Here is a 12354-nt window from a genome sequence, read left to right on the forward strand (position 1 = left end):
TCCTTTACTCTGCTCTGGTGAGACCCCACCTTGAATACTGCATCCAGTTCTGGTGATCCCTATCATGAGAAGGACACAGAGCTGTTGGAAGAAGTCCAGACGAGGCCACAAAGATGATCCAAGGACTGGAACACCTCTGCTATGAGGATAGGCTGAGGGAACTGGGGTTGTTCAGGCTAGAGAAGACTCCAGGGGGACCTTATAGCTGCTTCCCACTACCTGAAGGGATCCTACAGGAAGGCTTGAGAGGGACTTTTCATAAGGGTGTCTAGCAATAAGATAAGGGGAAATGGTTTTAAGATGAAGGAGAGTAGGTTTAGACTGGGTCTTAGGAATTTCTTCAGTATGAGGGTGGTGAGATTCTGGAATAGGTTGCCCAAGCAATCTGGCCATCATGCACCTGTGTCCTTTTCCTCTGGAGAAGATTGAAGCACTACCGTGTTAAGATCATGGACTAGAATTGAGGTACTGCTAATAATCAGTTTGCAGACTTTTCCTGTATTTTAGAGCAATCCTTGTGGTCTGGGCAGAAGGTAGTAGGTGAGCTCCTGGTAGCCATAAAACGCTGGCAAATATTACAGGTTCACATCCTGTGGGAAGCTGACTAATCTGTGGCCTGCAAAGGGTAAAGGAGTTAAGAAATTTCTCCAGGCTGCATCACAACAGTCAAAGTTCACCTTTTGGTACTTCTAGGTCTTTCCACAGAGAGCAGGTACAGAACATCTTGGCCTCATTGTGATAAACAGCTATGACCCATTTTCCAATTCTTTCCTAACTTCTGTGCTGCAGTGGTGTGAGAGAAGGAAGTTCTTGGCTGAACAAGCATAATGGATTTCCATTCCATTTCTGTTCAGCATTGGCATTTGGCTTAACAGTTGACAGCAGCTACAATGCATTGGGTGTGAGGTGGTAAAGAGATGTCCAGTCAATTTCTTTGCTTGCAAGTCTTATCTGCATTGTCACTGTGGGGACACTCATGATGATCTGGGAGGGGGCATGGCACTCAGCAGGGAGGTTCCTGAGGCCTGGCAGACAGGAAATCCTAGAATGGCTTGAGGTGGAAGGGACCTTAGGGATTATATAGTCTGACCCCCTGTCCTAGGCAGGGACACCTCCCACTAGACGAGGTGGTGTGTGAAGTGGGGGTATATTTCTAAGAGATGAACCCTCTTGCGTTCAAGCTGAGACCTCCAAGATTAGAGGGGCTAGAGGCAGCTGGACTTACCTCTTACCAGGGGTGCCAGTTAGGATGGGTTTCTATATGGTCTGACACCAGACCAGCTAACAGCCCAGTTTTGCTGTAGGTCCATCTGCATTTCAGTAGTCAGATGCACAGGTAACACGGTGAGCTGACAACTTTTCAGGGAGTTGGTGGTCTTTCAAAACTAGAAGTGCAATTTCAGAGGGCAACCCTACCCCACTATGGTTACACAAAAGGGTCTTAATCCAGCCTTCTCAAAGACCTCCAGCACTTGCACTGACTCCAGTATCCAAGATGAGGTAGGACAAGCAGCATAAGAAACACAGCAAGAAGGCTGTGTCTGTCCAGCGCTGATGAGCACACGCTGTCACGCATTCTGCACTTGCAGTTTAATCATGGAAATCACTGCACGCTTCTGCTGTTAATGATCTGATTGTTAGGAGAAAGGCGGGCCCCAGTCCTATTGACTGTTTACATCTTAATGTGCCCTGCTTTTGAAATCTACTTCCAAACAAACCGAGGTTCTATTGTGTGATATTTCCTCCTCTGCATCACACATTTTCAATCAGCATCAGCTCCTTAGCCATAATCACTTCCTGCTTTGGCTTCTGTTCAGTACTGCAACTCCCAGTAAAACAACTCTCCATAAATCCAGTTCATATACATGAAGTGGTGGTATTTAGGAGGCAGTTAGCAAGAACTGTTTTTATTCATTGGATATGGCATAAACTGAGTTTTAAATTGTAAATAGCTAGGAAGTTTATTGATGCGTGTTGTTTTGAATACAATTTTGACATTCTGTCCCCTGGACACTAGGTCATCTTCATGTTTTGTCAGTGCAAATACTGCAGATCCTTGACATATACCACCAACTCTGGCCAGATTGAACAAACATCAAGGTGTTCATCTGCATAGAGGTTTCCATCTACATCATAAGCAGAGTTAAGTCTAGAATTATACACCTGAGCATTGCCAAAGATTTAAGCACAAAAATCCAAAGCAAGAACCATTAATTCAAAAAAATAGCATTTTAGGATCGGAATTCTAGTGCTTTCAAATATTTCTCAGTCAAGAAGGTTTTCTCACAATTTCTCAGAATTTCTCATATGAACAACATGCACAGTAATTGAATCTGTGTTAAAGAGGACTCTGCTATAACAAACCTAACTTTAACTACATTCAACAAGTTTGTATCCTGCTTACTTCCTTTTTTTATAGATTTCATTACCTCTTCACTACCAGCTTCTTTGATTTCTCTACCTGTATAATGTCCACCCCAGTCTCTATGCACAGCACTGTAAGCTGGAAAAATCAACACTAAATTAAAGATAAGCTAAATCTGAAGTGCAAAACAAAAAGATGGCAGGCCAGCCATTAAAGACATTTTACTGGGCAAAGCCAGTCCATGCACATGTGGCTGTGCTCCTGAGTAACAGACACCTTCTCTCTAAAAGTGCAAGTAGCAGAGGCAGGAAGTTCAGCACTGAGTGAAATTTCTTGGCATTCTGTGGCACCATCAGTGATGAAAGGCTGAACAGCAGCAGCACGTTCAGCACAAGTTCCAGAGTTCCTGGAACCTGTTGCAAGACTTCAGGAAGGAAGATATTACCGCTTAGATAAGGTCAGGCTTTCAGCACTAGTAAGTAGCTCTTGGCAGATGTCTGAATGCTATTGTGTTTTCAGCTTTTCATCAGTGGAGCTTTTTATTTTCTTCAGGGAAAACGCTGCTGCTGGAAGAAATGTCAGCATTTCTGCTATCATTGCCAGAAAAAAGCCCCCAAAAGTACCCAAGACAGAACATAGCACCCTGGAAGGGGCTATGAGGAGCAAGATTTACAGGATAAATGTCTGGCTCTTTACTATCTTCTGTCTTTAACCTAAGCCTGGTACAAGTTTTCCCTCCTTTACCTCAAGGCTAGGTGTATACAGATACCACATCTGGATTTCATGCTTTTTTGACTATGAATACCTGATACATTAAGTATACCTTATTACTTTATCAAAAGGGAAGCTAAAACTGATTGATATGACACAGCTCTTCTGAAACTTTACTGTGACTGAAGAACTTCCTCTTAAAAAATCCACAGACTTATTTTCATGATTCTGACCAACAAAGTGTAGTTTCCCTAACTAGAAAGCAGAAATAAGAACACAGATTGTAAAAATTAGTAGAGCTGCATACACAGGTGCCAAAACGTACCATAGACCAAATACAACTAGCAAGCACAAAACATTGTGAGGTTTCACTGGCATGACTCGATAAATTCATAGTTTCCAAGTCTCTTCAACTTGAAACTTCTGCCATCTTGAGATGTGCCTTTGTGGGATTTTGTCACTTAATTCCTAAAGGAACAACAGCTCATGTCTTGGTATTTGTCACAGTGACTGTGGAATAAATTAAATTCTGTTTCACCAGCACATGCAGAACACAACTTGGCATTTAGATCACTTCTGTATTCACGTGCAGAATAAATTCTTAGCAAATTGCAGCTTCATGCAGTCGAGACTAAGAGGAGGAATTATGGTACCACAGGTACAAAACACCTACACAAGCATACAAACCTGGTGTATTTGCTCTGGAAGTAGCATGGTGATGAACATGAGATAAATCTACCACATCAACCACCCATTCTTTTATTTTCAGCTCCAACAGAGTGTGTTTCATACATCTCTCAGCCACTTTACTTAGAAAAAGAACATCACTAACCCCAGGGACTACAGATAACAGGCTATGTAGTTGATAACAAAGACTGAGTTGTACAGAAATTACTGCCAGAATAGGTACTCAGAATCCATGTTTTTTTCAATCTAGTAACCTGCCTATAAGCTATGTAATAGTTGAAGATGATTGCAAATACATGAAGTAGACATGGATTGCAATTAGTGAAGTTGCCCTTGAACCACAGAAGATGGCTTTGCATTGCTTCATGCACATTGAATGAATTTAATTAACCTCTTCATAAGCCAGTTCAAGTCATTTCACTGGAGGCATCCTTTTCCAGTACTAGTCAACACTTGTCCTTTCATTCCAAGATCTCCATTAAAGAAACAAAAGGAGGAAGTGACCAACCTAGGGCAATGCAGGAAACTTAATGGAATATGACGATTACCTCCAATTCAGCGTTACTTCCTTTTGTCCTTAGCATCACCTCTTTCTGCCCTGCTCTTTTTTGTAAAATTGGTTTGTTACCCTGCAAGGACTCATGGGATTTTCCTGAACATCATCTGTTATTTATTAGATCTTTAATCTAGGATCCTTGCAGGAAAAGACAGTTTCCAACAATACTGTGGACTAAAATCCCTTTTTCCTATCTCAGTGGAGTTCTTTTCCTACCCCAAGGAATCAGCCACAATGGTCAGAACTCATCAGGAACACCTTCGAGTCTGAAAAGAGCATTACTCGGGGTTTTGTTTGGGTTTTTTTTTCCTTCTTATTGACAGTACTTTTCCCTTCAGCAAGGATAAAGCAGAAGCTTTTTGTAGACAATACTCCTCCTCATCTCTTAGGAGATGTTTGCTTTTCTACATCTCTATAGTCAGTGGGAAACGGCAGCAAACTGTCACACACCAACTGGCACATCCCTGCTTAGCACACAAGGATGTGTGCTGCTCTTTCACCATTCCAGTCCTCTTTCATACCTCATTCATCTGAGAAGGTAAATTTTCATCTCAAAAATTCAGCTGTACTTATTTTCATTCACTAGGTCACAAGATGGACAAAGGCAAAAAAAACAAGGCTTGCTAGGCTTCACATGCTCCACCAAGGACAATCTCAGAAAACAGGCTGAAAGCTAAAAGAATTGAGAGCAGGATTTCACAGAAGAAAAACATCTTCAGTTCACTGTATTTGATTTCCAGTGAAATTGCAATGAAAAGTACCAAATATGACAATACTTATATTAAAAAACCCAAATATGCACATTAAGTAACTTTTTCCCCAATAGCACATTTATAGGAGGCCATGGACGGGGAGAATACTGGACCTGTTGGCAGACTGGAGGACAGAGAGAGAAAACAGCTTTGTTCAACAATACTGCCTCCCTCTTGCTGCCATCATACCAGTATTTCTGGGTATTTCTGCTGGGCAGTGAATATATCTTGACTTCAGTAAAGCTTTTGATACTGTCTCCCATAACATCCTCATAGAAAAGCTCAGGAGATGTGGAATAGATGGCTGGTCAGTGAGGTGTATTGAAAACTGGCTCGACAACAGAGTTCAGAGGGTCATCATCAGTGGCACAGAGTCGACTTGGAGGTCTGTGGCAAGTAGTGTCCTCAAGGGATCGGTACTGGGTCCAGTTTTCTTCAATATCTTTATCAACAACCTGGATGAGGAGATTGAGAGTACCCTCAGCAAGTTCGATGATGATACAAAACTGGGGGGGTTGGCTGACACCCCCTCAGGCTATGCAGCCATCCAACGTGACCTGGACAGGCTGGAGAGCTTGGGGCAGGCAATCCACATGAAGTTTAATAAGGACAAGTGCAGGATCTTACATCTGGGGAGGAATAACAACATGCACCAGTAGAGGTTAGGGGCTGCCCTGCTGGAAAGCAGCTCCACAGAGAAAGACCTTGGAGTGCTGGTGGAGAGCAAGTTCTCCATGGAACAACCATGTGCTCTTGTGGCCAAGAGAGCCAATGGGATCCTGGGATGCATCAAGAAAGGTGTGTCCAGCAGGGCTAGGGAAGTTCTTCTACCTCTCTACTCTGACCTGGTGAGACCACACCTGGAATACTGTGTCCAGTTTTGGGCTCCCCAGTTCAAGAAAGAGAACTGCTGGAGAGAATCCAACAGAGAGCCACGAGGATGATTAGGGGACTTGAGCATCTCCCCTAAGAAGAGAGATGGAGATCCCTGGGGCTGTTTAGTCTTGAGAAGACTGAGAGGGGATCTCATCAATGTGTATAAATATCTGAGGAGTGGGTGTCAAGTGAAGGGGGCCAGGCTCTTTTTGGTGGTTCAACGATAAGACAAGGAACGGGTTCAAACTAGAACATAGATTTCACCTCAACATGAGGAAAAACTTCTTTACAGTGAGGGTGATGGAGCACTGGAACAGGCTGCCCAGGGATGGTGTGGAGTCTCCTTCTCGGGAGACTTTCCAAACCCACCTGGATGCATTCTTGTGCGGACTATCCTAAGTGATCCTGTTTTGGCAGGGGAGCTGGACCCCATAATCTCAAGGTCCCTTCCAACCTCTGATATACTGTGATACTGCCCAGAATTTGTCCCGCTTAACTTGGCTGTTGCTGAAGTATAAGAGGAGGCCTATAATGGTTACATGCAATCCTTATAGTCATTATTAAGGCAAACTTCACTCAAAAGAAACAATTTCTCAATCTAATCATCTGAACTACACTCTAGCAAGCCAATGGTTACATATTAGCAAGCACCCAATTCCCTTTCTATAGATCTTATGCAAATTTTGAGCAACATGTGTTGAGAGAAGACAGAGAATGAATGGGTCTGGAATTTCATTGGCTTCAAAAAAATTTGTATGTTTTGTTTAGGTTCAGTGTTACTGCTCAAAAACCTTTCTCCAATTTAACTTTATGCAAGCATTGAGAAACTAAAAATTTTGGAACCTCCAGTACAGTCTTGGAAGCTAGAGAAACACTGTTTATCAACGAAAGAAAACCTATTACATGCAAAAGTCATTAATTTGACATTTTAACATTCTTGCTTTCTACACAAAATAAATTAATTAAAAAAAAAAAATCACAAACCTCAGTTTTCCACTTATAGTCAGAACTAAATGAATAGATGGTTAAATTGACTCATTACAAAATCTACCTCCAAATAATCCTGAATGAAAACACAGAATGCCTTGGTTCACCCATAGGAGTCAGATCTTATTTCGAGAGCATTTTGTATATACACACAGTATCAGGACCATCGCTGACACTGCACTTCCCAGTGTGTATTCGACAGTGAAATTACGCAGCATGAAACCTCAAAAGAAATTCAATGAAATCTTTAGTAAAATGTAGAAACTTTAATTTACATGCAAAGCTACAACATATTCAGAATAAAAAACTGGTGACCCAACAAATGAAACACAGTTTGTAAAAATCATCCACGTTGTTAAATAGGTCTGTACAACCAAAGATTTACAAAGTCCCTGTGCATTTTCACCTTTTCAGTGCACAACTGAATTTAAAGGTTCTGCTCGAATATTCCCCAAATCAAGAGCTGAATCTGTCTCTTCATCAATCTCACCAATGACGGCACTGGAATAAAAAACATGTTATAATTTGTTGAAATCTCTTGATGCAAATCTGGAAAGCCACAAAATTTAATTTTCTATTGAATACAGACTCCCTCTATTTCTTTAAACTGTAAAGCTCTATCCTTTGAACTTCCAATTTTGATAGCTCTAAGTAGAGTCTAAAGGAAGTTTGATAGCTTTGCTTGCCTTTTTTTTTTTTTTTAAAGATGTAGGTTATAAGAACCAAATACTACAAATTGTTTTAGGCAGCAGGTTAGCCTCTGAAACAAGAACTAGAATTTTTTTAAGGGAGAATAGCTTTTCAAGATCAATGTCTAACTGTAACAATTTGTAAGTGCACATGGCACAAGATGAGCAAGACAATTTTCTTCAACACAATCTAGTAAAATATTATTAATTTATCCAAGGGAGAATATACAGTATTTCACCTACGCTATGGTAAGATTTACTTGGACTAAAATACTGATGGACTCAATAAAACTGCTTCAAAAAAGGATAGGAACTAACCCAGAGGGAACATAAAAATGAGTCTAATCATTCTGGCATACTCTTCTATTCACTGCTTCAGAGATGTATGAGCTAGTGGCTGTATCTATAAAATTAATTAGGAGCCACCAGAAACTGTTACACTCAACCATCCAATAGCTTTATGAATAATTTCTATTTTGGATCTTTGCTACATCCTGCAGCAGTCAGTTCAAACAAGTAAGTTTTACAGTGTGCAATGAAACACCTTTCTATGCAACTTTTCTTTACAATTTTTATTAGAGTTTTACACAGAACTTTCTAGTATTTTTTGGTTTTGTAATTCATCACACACGTCGCCCTGGTTTAAGACAGCCCACTCTCACAAGCAAGCCACCCAGACACAGACATGAGGGAAAGTAACATTAAAAAAAACCCAAACCTGGGTTTAGGTAAGCAGTGTTTAATGAGATTATATGACGTGCAAGTACCTGTTAAAATCCTGTTAAAAGTCAACTTTGTATACCTGATTGCTCAATTTCTGCATACAAGTTCTACCCCACCTTTTGTTATTCTTATATGTTTTAATCCATTGACAGATCCTGCCTTTCACAGACCAGAGTAAATGATGAACTTTATACTGATCTTTCCTAGATTTCTATCAGTACATGAACTGGTCAATTCACACCTCAGTAAATTTAGACTAACAGTATCTTAACTCTTAACAGGAGAGTGCAATCACCTCTGTAAAAGACAGATAATTTCTATTTAAAATGCCTCAACTTTGACAGTAGTATCAGTGCTACCCACAAAGATACAAGATGTCTGAGCTATCAAGATGCATTATAAATATACACACACACTGAAAAGTTCAATAAAAATATGCTATACTTACACATTATCACCTCTTACAATGTATAATCCCAGCACTACTTGTTCAACTCCTTGTGAAGAACTGAACACTCGTTCGTGGCTTTCATCCAAAATCAAGTTAATGGTCTGATCAAAACCTTTGAGTGTTCCCTGAAAAACACACAAAAATAAAACTCTCCAATTACTTTTAAAATTTATCTTTGCCTCTCACAGGTATCTTAAAGAGGGTAGCAAGACTGAGGTACTAAAAACAGATGCTCCATTTCAGGTTTTTCGTTAGACTTAAACAAGTGGAGAATTAAACTTTAAAAACAGTAGTTAAGAAAAGTATCTGTTCACTACTGAGCATTCATACTAAACATTAATCTTTAGCATTAAAAGAAGTATAAAGTTTCTTTTTAGTCAGTGATGGCTCTCTAGACAACTAATTTTACTATTTCTACACTACTTTAGTCTCCCTTGTATGGAATTTTCCACAAATTGAATTAATAATTAAATAAAAGAACAGAAAAATTAAGATTCTTGTAGTGAACAGTATTGAAACCGTTCTTAACATGGAATTTATAGTGGCATTTATTTGAAGGACATTAGCTGGGTTCCACAAAATTACTTCCCAAAAAACCCAAAGAGTTCTATGCCATTTCAGTATGCATTTGAAAAAACAGTAACATTATTGATTTGTGTAATTTAGCCTCAGTTACTGATGAAGAACTTTAAACCCATGTAAAAAACCCACCATGCAAACTGTGGCATTATCCATGTAACAACGAGTCTATGTATACCAAAATTCCATTTGAATCTTTTTGGCAGGAAATATCTTGTATCATAACATAAAGTTTGCCAGACTGACTGCAAGAAGATCTGGGGAAACGAATATTTTCCTACTAAAAGTACTATTTTCTCTTTCCAGAGGATGCACAAAGATAAGTAAGTACATGCGGGAAGACATAATCCTCATGCAAAAATTTTACTATTAAGTTAAACTCAAAACATAAAAGACTGGAGGATAAAACAGGAAAAAAACAAACAGAAGAAATAAAACTAAAACGTTATACAGACTAACATGTAATAGTTTACCAATCAGCTTCTCAAACTTAAACTGAATCTCACAATAATTCTTCAGCAATTACCAGCTGATGTTTTTCTATACCCTTATCAAAGAAATGGTTTTAGCACAAAAAGTTGAACAGATTACTCAACAAAGAGCACATGGAAACCAAATTACTGAACAGTGCTCCTACAGAGGAATTTGACAAAAAGTCAAAGAATTATTATGCACAAGTTTATCAAAAGATGAAGTTGACAGGCAAGAACCAGGAAGTGGTTAAATCTTACAGTGTAAAATGGTGTCGGTAAAGTTTAAAAAAAAAGTTTGTCAATTTGTGAACATGTAAGTGGTAGTATCCTTGCATGGCATCATGTATTGCCCTGATGGAAAGTCTTTATGAAGGGACAATGTTAAAAAGTACAGTTCTCACCACAATCATTCTTCCATCAGAAGTAATTACTGCAACAGTACCTGACAGTTGATTAAGGAAATATTTAAAGAGATCCAAAGTAGAATCATTAACATTTTCTGAAACATTTAAGTTTTAAGAGCCATTAAGAGCCAGAAAGTCTATTGACATTCCTTTATTATTTTTTTTAAAGCTGCACAGTTGACAGTAACATTTCTTATTTTTTATGACAATCTGTTTCACTTTACCCAACCATGGAGAATGATGCACAAACATAAACACCATTAAAAGCAGACTCAAGACCTGAAGCCACTTCTTTTCCCTGCACTACCTCAAAACTGACATAACATGAAATTTTTATAAACACTTCAAGCCAAGTCCTTTAAAACGGTTTAGGGGCAGGGATCCCGAAGCTGGCATTCTACATCCTCTCATTCTTAAGGCCTGACTATCCCAGTTTGATCACACATCCACCATCCTGAACGATTTTGAGTTAATATCTTGCTGTTTGTGAACTGAAAATACCCTCAAGCTATTAGGAATAATAACAATTTTTTAAAATGCAAGAAAAGGGTTCCAGGCACACTCTCAGCTTTTGAGCAAACAATGTAAAGCTGATATTGAAACACATTAAGAGTCCTTTAAGGGGCCATCAAGCACTGTGAATCTCGTTCCTCATCACAAATCAAGTAAGGATCAAGTCTGCGGCACTTCAAGCCATAGAGGACCCTATTCTCACCCGCACCCGGCCTGCCCTCATGCCGGCGGGCGGGAAGGAGAGGGAAGGCCCATTCCCGCCGCCCATAAGGCTGCCCCAGGACATTTCCGCCTGCCGGAAGGATACGGTTGATGTAATTCTCCAAAGCCGAGGTCATGGCGACGGCCCCTACACTTCACCTCACACCAGCGCCGGTATCCACTCCCACGAGACAGGGAAAGGGACAGCGACAGGGGAAGCAACGACTGCAGCCACAAGCCTGGCGGCGCCACTTCCGGCGCAGGCCACTGACACAACCGGACGCACAGCACTGCGGTTGGACGGCGTTCCACGGGCCTGTGGGGTTGCGCATGTGCAAAGGGGACGGGAGGCGGCCAGGAGAAGTGAGTGGGCTGTACCAAGGAACCGTCGTCCAGCGCGGGGGTGCTGCACTGCCCGCTGCGCGGCACTTGGCGCTATCGGCGAGGACGGATGGGGAGGGGGGCTGCAGGAGCGATGTCATCGGACTGCTGTCGCATAACCTTCAGGGCGCCTGTGGCTGTGGGGTCGTTCGGGTGGGGTTAGAGTGTTTGACGGGGTGTGGGAAGGCTGTTTCCTTTCTTAGCCTAATGCTTGGCTTTCAGGACCTCGCTGTCTGTGTGCATTTTCTCGTGCTACCACGCGAGCCCCGTCTCCTGACCTTGGTTTCTGGCGGGCTGCCGGTGTGGGGGCGGGCGGGAGGGCGGCCTGGCTGGCTGCTGCCCCGCCGCGTCCGCTCCGAGAGCCGCGCAGCGGGGCTGTGGGATGGGTGCTCGGGACCAGCCCTACAGTGCTGATTATTGAAGTCCCAGGCAGAGGTGTTCTCTCTGGGAAGTGCTAGGTGGCAAGATTAATCATAGAATAGAATCATAGAATCAAGAAGGTTGGAAGAGACCTCAAGGATCATCGAGTCCAACCTGCACCCTACACCTCATGACTATCTAAACCATGGCACCAAGTGCCACGTCCAATCCCCTCTTGAACACCTCTAGGGATGGTGACTCCACCACCTCCCTGGGCAGCCCATTCCAATGGCCAACCACTCTTTCTGTGAAGAACTTTCTCCTCACCTCCACCCTAAACCTCCCCTCGTGCAAGTTGAGACTGTGTCCTCTTGTTCTGGTGCTGGTTGCCTGGGAGAAGAGACCAAACCCCTCCTGGCTACAAACCTCCCTTCAGGTAGTTGTAGACAGCAATGAGGGGCAGACGAGGCTTGGGGAAGGTTGTTGGTTTTGTTGTCCTCAGATCCCATACTGTAATGGGCATGATACCAGGCCACCTGCTGGGGCCTAGGGCTGTGGCCTTCAGGTGGAGTTGTGCTGTAGAGAAACGCAGTGGTCAAGCTCTGCAACCCCAGCAAAACCTGTATCATTTTAAAAAGATGTGCAC

The 12354-nt window shown here is 41.7% G+C and overlaps 1 protein-coding gene across 1 annotated transcript; it reads right to left on the minus strand.

The window, feature by feature from the left end:
• Positions 1 to 7223: 7223 nt before the first annotated feature.
• LSM8 (LSM8 homolog, U6 small nuclear RNA associated) lies at positions 7224 to 11104 on the minus strand. The gene is made up of 4 exons (XM_054399816.1): positions 11074 to 11104; positions 10251 to 10291; positions 8795 to 8922; positions 7224 to 7435 (listed from the first exon to the last, which is right to left on the minus strand). Exons 1-4 carry the CDS (start codon positions 11102 to 11104, stop codon positions 7345 to 7347), a joined length of 291 nt encoding a protein of 96 aa, XP_054255791.1. The 3' UTR covers positions 7224 to 7344.
• Positions 11105 to 12354: the final 1250 nt, after the last annotated feature.

This window comes from Indicator indicator, chromosome 3 (assembly GCF_027791375.1).
Source record: "Indicator indicator isolate 239-I01 chromosome 3, UM_Iind_1.1, whole genome shotgun sequence".
Taxonomy (NCBI): domain Eukaryota; kingdom Metazoa; phylum Chordata; class Aves; order Piciformes; family Indicatoridae; genus Indicator; species Indicator indicator.